Source organism: Antrostomus carolinensis, unplaced genomic scaffold (genome assembly GCF_000700745.2).
Source record: "Antrostomus carolinensis isolate BGI_N321 unplaced genomic scaffold, ASM70074v2 scaffold16950, whole genome shotgun sequence".
Classification (NCBI taxonomy): Eukaryota; Metazoa; Chordata; class Aves; order Caprimulgiformes; family Caprimulgidae; genus Antrostomus; species Antrostomus carolinensis.
Genome location: NW_010287929.1, coordinates 17,760 through 33,781, shown reverse-complemented (window position 1 = coordinate 33,781; position 16,022 = coordinate 17,760). Strand labels below are relative to the sequence as shown.

General features: G+C 40.1%; 1 protein-coding gene across 2 annotated transcripts in view; it reads right to left on the bottom strand.

Annotated features, from left to right (window-relative positions):
- Nucleotides 1–2,504: 2,504 nt before the first annotated feature.
- The window catches only part of SHC4 (SHC adaptor protein 4), a 30,758-nt gene continuing 17,240 nt past the window's right edge, over nt 2,505–16,022 (bottom strand). For both annotated transcript variants that reach the window (XM_010164969.2, XM_010164976.2), the window contains 9 exons: nt 15,650–15,769; nt 13,982–14,035; nt 10,769–10,820; nt 10,480–10,606; nt 9,183–9,360; nt 7,755–7,815; nt 6,196–6,375; nt 4,484–4,737; nt 2,505–3,719 (listed from right to left, as the gene is read on the bottom strand). In XM_010164969.2, coding sequence (XP_010163271.1) covers nt 3,564–3,719; nt 4,484–4,737; nt 6,196–6,375; nt 7,755–7,815; nt 9,183–9,360; nt 10,480–10,606; nt 10,769–10,820; nt 13,982–14,035; nt 15,650–15,769 — 1,182 coding nt within the window. In that variant the 3' untranslated portion in view covers nt 2,505–3,563. The remainder of the gene's footprint in view (nt 3,720–4,483; nt 4,738–6,195; nt 6,376–7,754; nt 7,816–9,182; nt 9,361–10,479; nt 10,607–10,768; nt 10,821–13,981; nt 14,036–15,649; nt 15,770–16,022) is intronic.

The following is a 16,022-nucleotide window of genomic DNA, read 5'->3' as shown; positions in this document are numbered from 1 at the left end:
ATAATGCTGCCTGGCTGCCCTAGCAGCAGAAAATTGAAGCTGTGGTAGGAGAGAAGCATTTGGGTCAGTTGTTATGACGTTTTTATTGATGGAAGCAAAGACATAGGTGTGTTAATGTCTTTCAGTGAAATTTATAGGAGCTTTGAGAAAGAACAAACATACTATGCCTTGTAAATGTGACTTTATAGGCAAAATTGTCCCAGAGGTTTCTAGTAACCGTTAGTAATGAACAGACATTAACCAGTTCTCCTCGGCATTTTCACAGGCATGAAACTCTGCATCTGGAGTACTGCGTCCAGTTCTGGGCTCCCCAGCTCAAGAGGGACAGGGATCTTCTGGAGAGAGTCCAGTGGAGGCCACAAAGATGATGAGGGGCCTGGAGCATCTGCCTTACGAGGAGAAGCTGAGAGAGCTGGGACTCTTCAGCCTGGAGAAGAGCAGACTGAGAGGGGACCTTATCAATGTCTATAAATATCTGAGATGTGGAGGCCAAATGGATGGGGCCGGGCTCTTTTCGGTGGTGGCTGGTGACAGGACAAGGGGCAATGGGCACAAATGGGAACACGAAGTTCCACACAAACTTAAGGACAAATTTCTTTACTGTGAGGGTGATGGAGCACTGGGACAGGCTGCCCAGAGGGGTTGTGGAGTCTCCATCTCTGGAGATGTTCAAAACCGGCCTGGACACTTTCCTGTGTAACCTGGAATAGGGAACCTGCTTTGGCAGGGAGGTTGGACTAGATCTCCTGAGGTCCCTTCCAACCCCCACCATTCTGTGATTTAAAAAAAAAAGTCTAAATGTGCCTGCCATTTCATATTAACTTTCTCAAGAACCGTATTTTATAAAACTTTCCAAAATTCAGATAACTTTTTTTTTTTTTTTTTTTTTAAGCATAGTTACTACTTCTAAGACTTCCACGCAGGAGATGGTAGTGTAATTTACAGGAGATGGCTGGTTCACAGAGGCTAAAACCTGCATTAAGTGAAGGCACATAAATGTTAGAAACAAAAAAAAAAAAAAAAAAAAGAGCACCTAGTTCTGGCTCCAGAAGAATGGATGTGATTTATTCTAGGAAAATGTCTGTTGTCTGTAATGCATGGCTCTGTTGTGTCTGAATTGTATCTGCAATTAGTTAGATTCTTTGCTTTTTCTCAAGAAAGCACAGGATCTTATCAGGAGATTTTGAGATACTTGCATTTTGCACTAGCACCCAATTCTCTCCCTTTTCTTGCCTTTTTGCTTCCCGGTTTTGCTTCAGACACATACAAAAGATGCAGAGGCAACAAAACAAAGATTCTGGTCTTACTTCTAAGTTAAGAGATATTCAAAGAAGGGGACTCAGACTGTGTCATGCTGTCATCCAAATGTCACACACTGGCTCTGGATGTTTTTATGCATTGGTAAAGTCAAAACTGGTGAAGTGAAAAAAAGTCCCTAAGTCAGTATCTTAAGTCATACAACTTTGATCTCATACTATCACAACTCCAAACACTATTATTCTAGTCCCAACTAGCTTTGATTTGTACTAAAAATTGAGATGGAGTTCTGCACATTTGCCTCCTATGACCTGTCATAAACCTCAGCTTTGATGCAAAAATCAAAACTGCCTCATGCAGGTCTCTCTCCCTCCTTGACATGCCACAGAAGTAGCTATTTTTGCTTCATCGTTTGCTCAATAAAGTCATGTCAAGTACACTATGAAGTTTGTAAGATGTGAGACTAGAAAGGATAGTATGCAGAGATTTAATACTCCAGGCACCATTTCTTGCCAGCTATCCTTGCAGTGGCCCAAAGCTCGAGCCACCAACTCTTGCTGAGGGCAAGGTGAAAACCATAGGTGAAAACCTCGCATAAGTTGGCTCCTAAACTAGCTTCAGGCCTAAGCTTGAGCTTCTAGTCTGAAGACTTGAGCTATCAATAATGCCAGGCTATTAGCAAGGAAATCAACTGCTAATGTTTTAAGCCTTCTTGCTGCTTCACTATATGTAATTGAGTATTTTAATCATGTTATTAACAAAGACTGAGATGTATTTTATGCCTATTAGCTGAGGATAAGAATAAAGATGTTTTTCAGTCAGCTCTAAGTGTGGCTCTTTACATCATATTTTCCCCTCCAAGGAATCTTATGTCTTCAGTAATTGTATGTGTATATGACCCTTCTTGTTTTCTAGAGAAAAGAGCTCTTACTGTAGTGTCCCATTTAACATGAACACAGGCAAAAGAACATAATGTATTTTTTTATAGTCAAGTCTTCCAGCAATTGCTGAACTCCACAATTGTCTGCCTTATGGAACTGAGCTGGTGGCTGGGAGACAGAGAGAATTCCCTGCTCATTCCAGAAGACATTGCTTATCTTAAAGGGACAACTTTCTCAGGCCATCACCCAGACTACCAGTTCATTCCCCAAATCCCCCTCCCCTTTCTTCAGTTACTTATTAAATCACTGTTTTTTCAACAGGAAGCCCAAGAAATGACTGTTCGCTCTGAATATAGGATTGTTCATATTTAGAGTATTTATTGTGGCAAAACAAGTCATAGGTTTCCTTTTAAAGACTTTTTTCCATGTTTGGGAACAAATGGACTCTACATGAAGAAAGGGAAAACTGTATCTTGTTTTGGAAAGAACACTGAATCAGGGCACATGCAAAGTTCAGTCTTTTAAACAGTTTTCTCTCAAAATGTATCATTAGTTTTGTTTGGCTTCTCTAGTTTGTAAACAACTATGTAATCAATGAAAATATATTTAGCCTACCTTTAAAAAGAGGTGTCTCCAGTATTAATTGGTAGTAGTAAAATCATATGCAAGACAAAAATATTAGGATCTAGCATGCTTGTCCTTTAACAAGTTCTATTCCAAAATTATATTACACATTAATTTCAACTTTGTAAATGTTGCATAATCTCAAATCTTTGAGTAGTCAGACAGTGATAAAAATGATTAAGAAACCAGACAACTTTTCTGTATTGTGAATGCTATTCATTTCAAACATTACTTGCTAGTAAAGTGCCGTTACAAGCAAAATGAAATTGTTAGTGTCTATCAAAAGCAGATGACATTTTAGGAATACTCAAATTGTATTTGTTTTGGCAAATAGTTAAAAGCTTAGACATGTTCGTTTCACCACCCAAAACTAATTCAGTATAAATAATATTGGTTTCCAATAATCCTATGCTAAAAGGCACATACTAATGTTCCAGCAGTTCATTCAAGTGAGCTTTTGCATGTAGAGGTTTAATTGTGCTTTTAAATAGTTACTGTTTCATATGACCTTGAAAGTGACATTTGTGCATGTCTAAAATACCTTCTCACAAATGAATCTCACACTCTGAAGGTGTAATTTCATTAAGATTATATATATCTATATAACTATGCTTGTTGATCTCTACAGATCTACATAGATATACACATATACATATATTCATACATACACACACAAAAGGATATCTTCTGGAACAGCAGCAGAAAGTGCAGTCTATACTTTTTTGAATTGTCTTCATAACAGAAAGTTCTCGGTGCCGTTTTCAGCCATGAATTGTCTTGGGATTTGTGAGATCCAAGGGACTATTTGTGATATTGCATGTGTCCCACATTACTCTCTTTCCTTACAGGCTGCTTCAAGCTCACTTCACTTCCAGAAGAGATGATTGGCAAATTATTTTCCATGTGATACTGAATAAGATGACCCACACTATCAAATATATGGTCTTTGGTTCTCACCTAATGAAAGAAGCAAAAAAATGTATTTATGGTTAGATTGTGCTCATAACTGGTTGGACACGAGCCTAGCGCATTAAGGTCAAAAGGCATTTAAGCCACTGAACTCACTGGAGCAGGATCATTAGAGTGTGGACAGCAATTCAGACCTATCCTTTGACCTACCATCAGCTGACATGAAAAGCAGAGGACCAAGCGAAAGAGGCTGTATGGAAAGCTGGGCTGATTCTGCTACGGGGAATGAAATAACCATTTTTTTCCTCCACAGAAGAGAGATACTTCTCCCTATATCCCATTGAGGATTATTTTTCTGATTTACTCTCTCCTCTGAGATGTCACTCAAGAGTGCTCTTCCAGCTCTTCCATGAGCAGAAGCAAATAGAATCAAAGTGACAACAAACCAGCTCTACCTTTTCTGTATCCAGAAGTGTATTACTAATCAAATTCAGTATTTAATGTTAGGGGTTATTTTTCTAGCAATATAATAACAACTCAAAGGTTGTTATTAATTATCAGCACATGGACTAACAACTATATTTAAATACTGCACTTCTATGTGCAGTATTTCCTTCTATATACATTACTTTCCATGGTACTTCGGTGCTTATCAAGTTCTTGAATTGAACTTTCAAACCTACTGAAGTCACTGTCAAAATTTAAATTAACCTGGATGGAATCAGACCGGTTCCACTTCCTGGCATGCACCCATGCATTTTGACTGAAATATTGTAGCAGCTCTGAAATTTCAGTATAAGAAATGTTCATACCTTGCCCTCAGGATCCACCAAGAGCAGATGTTTTGCTTGCCCTCCCTGAAGTCCACTGAGGACATACTGACCAGGTGACGTTGTGCTCTCTCTCACCAGAAAATCCCCATCGTTGACTAAGAGGCTCTCTGCTGCTTTCCTGTTTAATTTGCCATGGTAACAATCTTCATTCTTTAGCTGTTGCTTTATTTGTGGCAGAACACAGAGACCAGCTGTGTTGCTTGTGGCACTCTGCTGAACAGCTTCCAGTAATTCTAAAATTAAATGAAAGAGAATGTATTGGACATGTCACCTAGAACTTCATCCTAAAAGGATGCGAGACTATTTTTTATAGCTTTTAAAAAATCCAAATGGCTCAATCCTGAAGCTGTGATCAAACCAACCTTACAGTCAGTAATAATACGCACACATGAATGCTCACAACCCTCCAGTGCATTAGGTAAAATTATCACACCATCTCCTCCCATCCCTTAGATGGGAAAGCCTTGGGTCGCTAGGCAACAGGGATAGGAAACAGGAATTTTTCTGATGCTCTGATGTTTTGGTTTTTTATTTCTTTGGTTATATTAAAAAGTAAAATCTTCCCTGTAAAAACAAGATTTTTATTGTGGTTTAGACACTTTTTTCTTTTAAGATCTAGTTTCTCCTTTTTCCTTAACAAGCTCTGAAGAGGTTGTCATGGATCATTGGGAGAATCACGTTGAGTGGCTCCAGCTATGTGCAGGAATGCAAGACAACATGGCCAACATAGCCAGAAGGGAAGGATTACAGCATGATTACTGAACAATTACTGAATGTACTAACAAAACTGGGTGGTTTGGGATATAGCCAGTCAGACTGCAAATGATTCACAGGCAGGATTTTTCTAAGGAAAATAAGAGGATAGTGCTTCTTCAATGGAATTGTGCAACCTAAGGCTCCTCAGGATATAGCCAGTTCCTTTTAGAGCATAATACAGCCCCGGGTTGGAAATGTCTCAATGGTCATAGATTTCCTTTACTGTAGTTCTGTCCAGTCCTTTGCCCACTTTCTTGTGTGGACCCAACTCCGACAGAGAAAACACTCGCTGGGAAACTATAAAAGGCAAAGCTAATAAATAAAGTATTTTCAATAATGAGGACAATCAGTAGCAACTATAAAGTCATTTAATGGATATCCACCTCTGAGTCTGTAAATCAAGATTTAATTTTACATACATTTAATAGAGAGTACTGATCAAATGGTTTGATTTAGAAATTATTGGATGAGATTCAATGGTCACTTATACAAGAACTGAGAAAGATGGTCATAACAATCCCACTTTAACCCTGCATGCTACTGCCTGTGAAGCAAAGGCATCCGAGGCCTCTTCCACCTTAGAGTGGTTAAGATCTTGAGCATACAGGAGAACCCCCTTCCTTGAGGTATGGTGCAGTCCCAGGCTTTCATATCACCTTAAAGATTTGCTTATTATTACCTCTGGAACATTATTTATTGTCATCAATCAGCTACAGAAAATGAAAGATTATTCTGCTTGCTTACCATCACAACTGTTACTCTTTAATCCCCCTTGCCTTGAATTTAACAAGCAAAAACACCAACCAGGAAGGATTTCTTCTCCCATCTTTTCTATATATCTTAGGGGGAAACCAGAATCTTTCTCAGTGCACACAGATGACAAGACCCCCTCTTTTCAAAGCTTAGAAATACATGGTATTGCAATGGGAACCTACTGGCCTGACGCAATGGGCTCCCATGGATCTGTGCTGTTGCTGTACCACGGGCTGTACAGACTGCAGACTGCAGGGTCTGTGTGTTGATGTAACACGGATCATCAAAGAGATCTGTTTTGTAGGCAGGCTTCAATAATGTTGCCTCTTTTTTTGTCTTCTGTGATCTTTCACCACAATTACCTGCAATTAGTATATAGTATGCACAGATTTCCTTTTTATTTTAAACTCAAGTTAAAATAACTGTAAAAGCTGAAATAGGAACATTGTTGTTCTTATATATCCCACTAAAGTCATTCAGAAGGAAAAGAAAAATTGTCAGATGAAACTCTTGTTTCCTTATGGCTAGAAGGCATGAGGTACACTATCCAAAATGAGTTAGAATGAAGTTTTAAAAAATGTTCTGCACTGGTTCAGTTCTGCTTCAATCAATGTCAGCAGTAAACTCCCCACTGATTGCAAAGAAATTAATACATAGGACTCTACAGAGACACAAGCCATATAAGTTGCTTGTTGCGAAATCCTTTCCTTCCCCTCTGCACCACAAAAAAAGCTTGTGGGGAGCTGAATTCTCTCTCTTGCTATTCTGGTGGAGCAGGGAAGATGGAGGAGGTCGGCACTTTGTGGCTCTGCCTGGAGAGCCAAAGCCACATCTGTCAGGTTAGGATCCAAGCCTAGGAACAGGCTAACAGAATATCCCCTGCAGGGTATGAAAATAATAGCACTTCAGCTAGCCAAATAGCACACATAGTTTTGCTCTTTAGCAAACATTTTATTCATAGATCTATTCATTCATTCTTTTATTTGTTCACCCTCTCTTTGTAGAAACCATTTGATTCTCCTTTCCTTAAATCAGAAGTAGCACAAGAAACTGAGCTATCCCCTGCAGACAGCGTAACGGATCACTTCAGAGCAGTGCAGGTGGGAATTCAGGAAGGACCTCATTGTGCAGTGAAAGAGATGAGCTGAAGAAATGTGCTCAGGGCATCAGCTGTAGCAAGGGAAGTCCAGAAAGGGATGGAGGCTGGTGATCTCTGGGGACCCAGAGAGCAGGTTTTGCTAAAGGCAAATTGATCTGGGGCACAAAGCTGCTCAAGGCAGGGGAAGGGCATGGTCACCTTGAGGAGCGAGTGATGCTGGAACCAAGGGCACAGGCTCTGTTGGAGCAACCACTCAACGCTGGTAATTTGGGTCTCATCGAGCATTTGTAGGGGGAAGGGGTATTTTCAGAGACTGATAAGCAATGAAGTATCCTTGTTTTTCAGAGTGTGAAAGGGAATAAAACAACAAAGACTATGAAAGAGAATAAAAAAAACCCAAAGAGCTACTGTACAGTATCAAGACAAGTAAAACAAGTAAGTCTGCCAGCAGACATGAAGATAGATTAGTGACCTTTAGAAAAGCTGTTAGGCTTTTCTGTCTGCCCTTCATCTAGGGAACTAGAAATGACCCACCAAGTAGAAGACTTTTCACCACTGTATGAAAAGCCAAGGGGCAGCTCTTCCAGGCAGTCTGCCTTGGTTAATTCTGCATATGCATGAGAAGGAAAACAGAGTACATACCCACAGTTTTGTTTGCTTCTGGGCAATTTTCATATATATTGATGAATGTTGGGGTGCCTGTCTGTAGAAAAATTGTAAAAACAGTCACATAAAGCAATATCTTAGAAACCCCAGGTAACTTTAAAACATCCATGCATCAGTTAATTGGGATACAGGTAACTAAATGTATCTTCTTCACCAAAAGATTCCTATCTCCTCAAATAATATTTCATGCTGATACTTGTCTTTCTACAGGGTGTCATGTCTGGACATACTCCAGCCCCATTAACTGCCTAGTTATGTGTCTAAGGCTTAGTATATACAGTATAACTCCTAGGTAATAAAGTTCAGATTTTCATTTCTATAAATGTTCCTTGCAATAAAAACAAGGAGAAATAACTACAGACATCACGGTTTGAAAGTGAAATGGTCACCAGAGTTGTCTGAGCAGCACTAGAAGGTCATCAGAACTGAAAGGAAAAACAAAAAATAACACCCCATGTCAAAAAGGCATTTGCATGTACATGCCACAGGGTAACTCCTTGCAGTAACTCTGGCGAACTTGGGATGCAAACTCAGGATATAGTCAAACACCTTTTTAGAGAACTATTGGGGAGGCGGAGGCCACCAGGCCCACAGCCAAGATGTGAAGTATAGTTGAGGTTAACAAAGCAAAAAGTGGATGGAGCATTAGCACAGGAACCTGGGAGCAGTTGCCACCAGGCACAAAGAAGACTTGGAAGCAGCAACTTTTTAGACAATAACAACTGGATTACAGCGGTCTGGGTGCGCTCCCTCCGAGCAAAGCAGTGGTGCCTGCTTCCTTGAGTGGGGAAATGCTGGTGTTTCCATGAACTGGCACAGCAGGCTTCAAAGTCTGTGCAGCCAGTCTGAACTCAGCTGGTTTTACTCTCTGACTGATTGGTTTTTATTCCCCACTATCTATCTCAGACAAGAGCCACAAATACATGCATCTTTTGCTACTGTGGCTGATTTAACAGAGCCTCCTGAAACACGCCAAGGGTAATTAATGTTGTATATACATTGCAGTCAGTTAATGTTGTATGTATAGGTTGTAGAGCATAACAGACAGGATGAAATATTTATCAGATCACAGAACTGGGAGCCAGGAGGTCCCAGATTTTGCATTTGTTCTCTCAGACAAGCTATTGAAATCTGTATCTATTTTCTTCTCACAGCTAACAAATGAACAAGGAAATATTACTCGCTCTCCTAAAAGTACTCTAAGGACAAACCAGTTAATATTCAGAAAGTGCTTTGGGATTCAATTATGTACTAAGCATCATTAAATCTAGCCTAAAAACCCCTTTCCCAGGATAATCAGGACCTGTTTCTGATGTTAATGCCATGCTTTACACCACAGTAACACTTTATTATTCATACCCATAATAGGCAGCGAATAGTTATCCCAGAAGATGATGTACTTACCAAGCAATGCTGCTTTTTGCACTGTGTAAGAAAGTCAGCCCTTTGCTCTGTTTGCGCTTTCATTCGCATGTCTAACACTCCACCGGTGGGAGGATCTTTCCCTGGAATTTCATTGTAATATTCATGCTCCTCCCTATCCTGTGAATTCCCAGCTGATCCATTAGCATTTGCTGCCTCACTGAAAAAAAAAATATATATATAAAAAAAAAGCAACTGATGTAATCAACTGCTTTCTAGTGTAGGCAAACATCCCCAGTGTGTGTGCATCGCACAATACACAGATTAGCCATATGGAGGCTGTAAAGGGCTTTGAGCCTGAACTTTCAGAGCTGTTTATTTTTCCAGTTACTTCTTCCTGAATTAAAAATTGAGTCATCACAGTTTGGGGTAGAGGGAGGTACAGTAATTTTCTTAGCATCAGGTAGCCAAGATCCCTTTTCTTTGACTCGAAAATATAAGAGCCACCTATTGAAACTTTAAGAGTGCCAATGCATCATTCATTATTGTGTCCAAAATAAAGATCATAAAACTAATTCCTCTGGCTTCTTGTCTTAACTGCATACATCTAGAGATGGCTGGGGCAGGGTGGACTTACAAGAGAAAATTAAAATCTCATGGCATTTAGTTAGACAAGCCTGCAACCTTTTTAGAAAATCAAATATTGCTACCAAAATTTAAAAAAAATGTTTCCCTGAGTGGAATGTACCCTGATTTTAATAACCATAATCAATATAACTGTTCTGTTTCAGCTTGAAGAAAACAATGAATGACACAAAGGAGAGCACACGATGCTTTTCTTGAGTTAAGCCAGGATTATGATAGTTTAAATGTACAGCTGATACACTGCAAAACAACTAGGTGCTTCCTCTACTGTCTCCAGCCCCGAAATAAAAAGCTCATCTCAAATCTTACTTCTCTGTTTAACAAGAATATAATTGGATAAAAGGCCTCGAGCAGGAAAGAGATAAAGTTCAAGTAGCTGATTATGTGATATGCAGTGCAAGTATTTGATTATGTGATTCATAGTAGTTTGGAAGTGACTCATTCACACAGCAATATCTGACTTCCCTGCCTGGGGACCGTTCTCCGAGGCTGGCTGTGGGTCAGGCTCAAGGAGTGAATCCAATTAGCCACTTCCATCTCTCCTTGCTCTGATTTACTTGTGGCATAACCTAGCAGAGTACTATAAGCATATCCAAAGCATCCTATTTATGGATCGCTCTTTGGAGGATATTATTTTCCTGAGAAGTACTAAAGAGAAGGAAACCGACAGTTAAATGACCGAGAATGTGCTGACCTTTCATTAGACGTAGCCAGGCTAGATGGGTTCTTCAGGTACTGTTTGAACCGGAGCTCAAAAGCCTGCCCTATGGTGTTTATCACCTCCTGTGCCATCCCATTGGGACATTCCAGTATGTGGCATGCTGCAAAGAGACACCTTACTTTAATTAACTAAATGAAAATTGAAAATTGTACATAACATTGAGCTATTCAGTAGCTTTCTTATTTTAAACCTCAAACAATTCCTTGGTACAAATAAAGCAATCATATAAACATGTATAACAATCTGTAAATTGTTTCCATACCTCTCTGATTAACAGGATCTTTTGCTACATATGCAACATAGTCTGTTGTATCCTATAGGAAAGAAGACAACAAATGTCTTTAAAATTATCATTATGAACAACCCTACCACCATAGCAAAGCAATTGAGTAGAGAGAGATATATTTTTAGCTTTAAAAAGTGTGCTTCTTTCAAGGAAAACAACCAGGGTGCTAGCAAAGTGGGCTAAAGGAGAGATCAGTGACATACTGGTGACTATCCACACACTGATTGTCCTGGAATCTTTTTCTTGTAATAAATGCACTAGATCATTTGGCATCCTTTGGGTCTTCAATAAACTGTTTCAATTCCAAACTCTGCAACAGGAGTAGAAACACAATTGGTGCCTCATCACCAGGCAATGTTACTCTCTTCCACTGCTCCCACAGAGCCTGAAGCCTCCCCTGCCTAATGCATTAGGGCTGTGTGACTCTCAGTCCCACCTTTTAGCTGGGACAGTCCTTATCAATATCAATGGAAGTTAAAATAGTGCTAAAATACTGCAAAGGGCAAGTCAGAATATTGATGATCTGTAGCATGAAAACTGACTTTTGAAGGCATCTTAGAGAAAAGTTGATCTTTAAAATACTGCAGACTGCAATAGGTATCTGATCTCAACTGCTGCAGTTTAGTCCAGCTACAATCAGGTTAAATTACTCTGGACCTCAAGGCTGCTGCTGAGATGAGACAACCTCAGTCTAATCAGTTGTCTCTTTCAGATTCTCTTTCCAGCCAACACTGAAATAATCCTCACTTTTTCTAATCAAACTGAAAAGGAAATTGGAATAGAAAAAATTAACATTTCTTGTCATACTGCAAAAGCAAAGTCTCATTTGATAATTCAGTGTTATAGTAAAAATGGTAAGGTAATGAATAACATTCTTTTAATTATTAAAGATGCATTTTGTTATTTTGGATCTTTAAGGCGGGATGGGGAAAATGCAATTTGCAGCTTAAAGGCATGGCTCTCTTGAGGGAAGATGCAATCAGCTGGCAGGAAGCAAGGCCCCCATTTGCAATATGCACAAGAACAATCATTTAATAATTCACAATGAATGACATGAGAGGCAGATCTTACAGCCAGCAGAAGTTGTCCAGATAATTTTTTTTAAATCTCCAGAGTTAATATTATTAAAACAAAGAAAACTAAGTAATTTTTATGCATTTAGTGAATTCAATTTCCTTCCTTTTCCTTTCAGGTTTTTCTTAAAGTTCATAAATATTTTAGCATACACTTTTAAAATAAATGAGATCTAGAGAGCAAGTAGAAACTAAAGTACCTGGAGCAGTACCTGCTATTTTTAATATCTTTGTAATGTTTATGTACATGCATGGATGACTTTGCTTTGAAATAAAGCCAGAATAGGCTTTATTCTCAGGCAGAATATTGCTACCCCTTAACAGTGCAGAGCAACACTGAACTGTGCTTAGACCCTGAACGTGGGGGCAGGTGGAAAGACATGTCCTGTGGAAACTATCTCTCATTTGCAAAAATTACCTGAACAAGCCACCAAAATTGCCCCTTATGTGAAGTGTCACTAGATGTATAGTTACCACCACTGAGCAAGACCTCCATTTAACATGTCCTCCCAGTAAGAAAAGTGTCACCAGCTGCACCACCAAGCCCATTTCCTGCAGCACATCTATGTGCAAGCACATCTCTTGGTGGTCCTGCCATTAAGCGCTGACCAGACCCAGCCCTGTGTAACCTGTGAGATCTGACAGGATCACTGTACAAGACCAATACAGTAAAATAATTTAAAAAAAAAAAAACAACACACAACTAAAAAAGGTAAACAAGCCCTAGAGAATTACCCATCCAACCTGCTGAGGAGAGATCTGAAAATATATCCCTAAATCTTCAAAACTGGAAATGTTACATAAAGACAAACTAGACAGCCAGCACCTAGTACATGGTGCATACTTCAAAAACAAGTCAGCTTGAGGATATATTTAAATCATTTAATTATCAAGAGAACTGGCATTTGGAAGTGAAGCTTTGTAACGCTCAGCAGAACAGCACAGCAGCTCTTGGAGCCGCCTGGAAATCCACATCAGGAAGGGTCTGCAAAGCCCAGGGACTGTATTGTACAGTGTGGTGTATTAGGACAGCACAGGCACCTAAAGGTGAAATCTGGACTTCTTAGACTCCCAAAATGCCTTAATTATTAGATGGGATCTTTAAGGATGTAGCACTTTGGCACTAGGGCTGTGCTGTACCTCCCTCCTGTGTGCAGGACCGACAGCACAAAGCCTGCACACGTGCTCCCTCCACACTCCCCAGCCCAGCTCCGAAAGCTCCAATTCTCAGGCAGCATCTCTCTGAGCAGAGCAGCTGGGCTCCTCACATCAGCCACGTGGCCCTCCAGAGAAGATCCAGCCACATAGGGATGGTTCCCAGCTATTTTCCCTTGCCTGCTCCTAAACCCAAAGAGGCAGATCTGTCATTTTCCAGTCAAAGCTGGATCTGGCTTACACCCCAGTATTATCAAGAGCATGACCCAGAGCCTTCTGTTTAGCCTGTTTCATAACACCAGAACAGGGAGCCATTTAACAAAACTGAAGGGCAGAAAATTCAAAACTGATTAAAAAAAAAATACTGTTCTCCTAACACATGGAGTGTGAAATTCAGAATGCTGGCAGGGCTGGGCTTGCTTAGATTTGAAGAGGGAATAGGGCATGTTTAGGGATGCTTACAATCATTGCAACGAAGAGTTGGGATGAGGATAGAAAAACCTCTTGCACAACAACATCAGTGAGCTCATTACTGACAGAAAAACCCTTATCTGCAGGAAAAAGAAGGTTGTACCATTTCCGTCTTATAGGAGCTTTGCTTGACTCAAAATTAATCTAAAATTTAGAGGTGCTGGTGCTGACCACTTCTGTCCTATGTTCATGTGTTTTTATTTTTAGGTCCCCAAGTCTGGGGTCTTTGGAGTCAGTGGGGGCTCACTGATGGAGAATGGGAAAGGCAACTATATTGATCTACCAAAGATCCACTGTGTCTCTATTCTAAGTTTCCTTTCCAGTCTCAGTCCCTCAATTTTCTCATACTACTGGTCACGATCCAGAAGTGTGGTGTATTCTGTTAGTGCTTGTGGGTAGGAAGGGATGAAGCAAAGTATTTGCAGGTACTTTTATTCTCATAATAATTTCATTATACCTGCGGAAGTATATCTTATAAATCAATACTTACTGGGTCACCTCCAGAAGCAAATGAGATGGACTGCATGTGATGGTTGGCAATAATCTGAAAAGCATGACAAACTAGTTAAACGTGCCCATGTGCCACACATTTAGAAAACAGCAGAGCATATATCTTCATAGAGCAAGCAATTAAGTTCATGACAACTCAATCCATTAATACATGCACATATGATTTGTGAAGGAAGGAGATTAAAAATAGGAATATTTTTGAGACTACCTATTCATGTTTAGTAATGTCTAGATCCCTGAGTAATCTTCCTTAAAGGGTTTTCAGAATGATTTCAAACACCAACTTCTAACCCTTTCAGAATGAAGCTAAATGAGACTTTGAAAGAGGAATAACTGGAGACACCGGATGCATTTACAAAGTCTTGAAAAATTAATTCATTTTAATTTATTTAAATACATGGTGTATACAACAGTAGCATTTTTATGAACAGGCCTCACTGATACTCTGATCACATTCTCTCTCAGCCCTAGCACCAGACTATTACCTGGTAGAGATTTCACTAGCCATCAACTTTTCATGGTTTCAAACACTACCTCATCTCTGGAGACAAACTGTACTTTATTATAAAATCAAGTGCAATAGATTATGCAGGTGGGAAGACAATGAAACATGCTGGCAGTGCAAGAATAGAATAAATGGGATTTTTCCATTAGTAATGAAAGACCCAGAAAGAATTTCAAGACAGCCCCTTGCACACCCGTGTGTGCAGTGACAGAGCACATTACTGCATGTGGAAAGAGATTTTCCTGGCTGGCTTTTAGTCCTGTAACAAGCAGGAACAGATTAAAAGGACCATACTTTACCTGCCAGCCCCCAGAGCTTTGCCTGATGTAGGGAAGCCCTTTGCTGCTGTACCTGAAAGGAAGGGAAACCTGGTGCCATAGACCCTTCCTAGTGCAGAGGTGCAAGGGACAGAAGACCCAAGAGCTGCCTGACGCTGAGCATGGCACCAGCTCAGTGTAGTGATTCCTCAGAGCCAGTGAGCCAAAACTACCTCCCTGATGTTCCCTGGCTCCAGCTGGGAGCAAAACCCACTGCTGGCCCTGGGCGAGATCGTGCTGCGAGCTGAAGCCAACAGCTGACAGAGGAATTAGGTGGGCAGGACAAAGCTTCTCATCACATCTGCCAAGAAAGGAGCACGCCCCAGTTCCAGGGCAGATCCAGGCTCTTGGGAGCACATCTCAATGGAGCTCAGAGACTTTGCATAGTATAACTGGTTATGCACATATATTACTCAACTGTAAAATAGGTTTGAATGACACCAAAGCCAAGCTCTGACTCATTATTTGTATCAAACTTTTTTCCCTAGGACATGTCAGAAACTTCAGTCAGGACTAGTACCTTATTTACTAGTCACTGTTCAAGCAGAGACACACACAGAGAAACAGTCTGCCAAGTGCTTAAGGATCCATCCCCATAGAAGACATCATCATAAACAAAACGGGCTTGTGCTGCAGGTCCAATTCATCCAAAGCACTCTCATTTTTAAATTCAGAGGCATCACATAATTCAGCTTTACCAGGCATGCACAAGAAGACTAAAGGGTGTTGCTTTCCCTTCAAAGCACCCAGCTTTTCCTTCAGAAGTCACAAAAGGAGGAGAATACAGTAGCATGGAGAAAAGGACACCAATTTATATGTATCCTACCTGCTGCGTGTCAACATTAATCAAAGTGAGGCTGCTTGTTGAAATGGTCAGCTTTATATTCATGCCAGAAAACTGAAGGTTACTTTTGCCAAGTACCGAAGACAGAAACTTCACTGGAGGCTTTGAACAAAGCAACAAAAGAAAGAGGCTGTCAGCTGAGTCTGTCAGGGGTGGAAACACATCAAAGTCAAGTAGATTTTACGATATCTTATTGAGAATTTCAATGGAGCAAGGATAATGGCTTGATCAAATGCAAAGAGATCTTCTAACAAATATCAGCTTGGAATACAATACTTGTAGGCATGGTTTTTATGTCAATAATGGGAAAAAAGTTTTGAAGCAAAATCCCAGTGAGCTAAAAGTTATAGCTGGC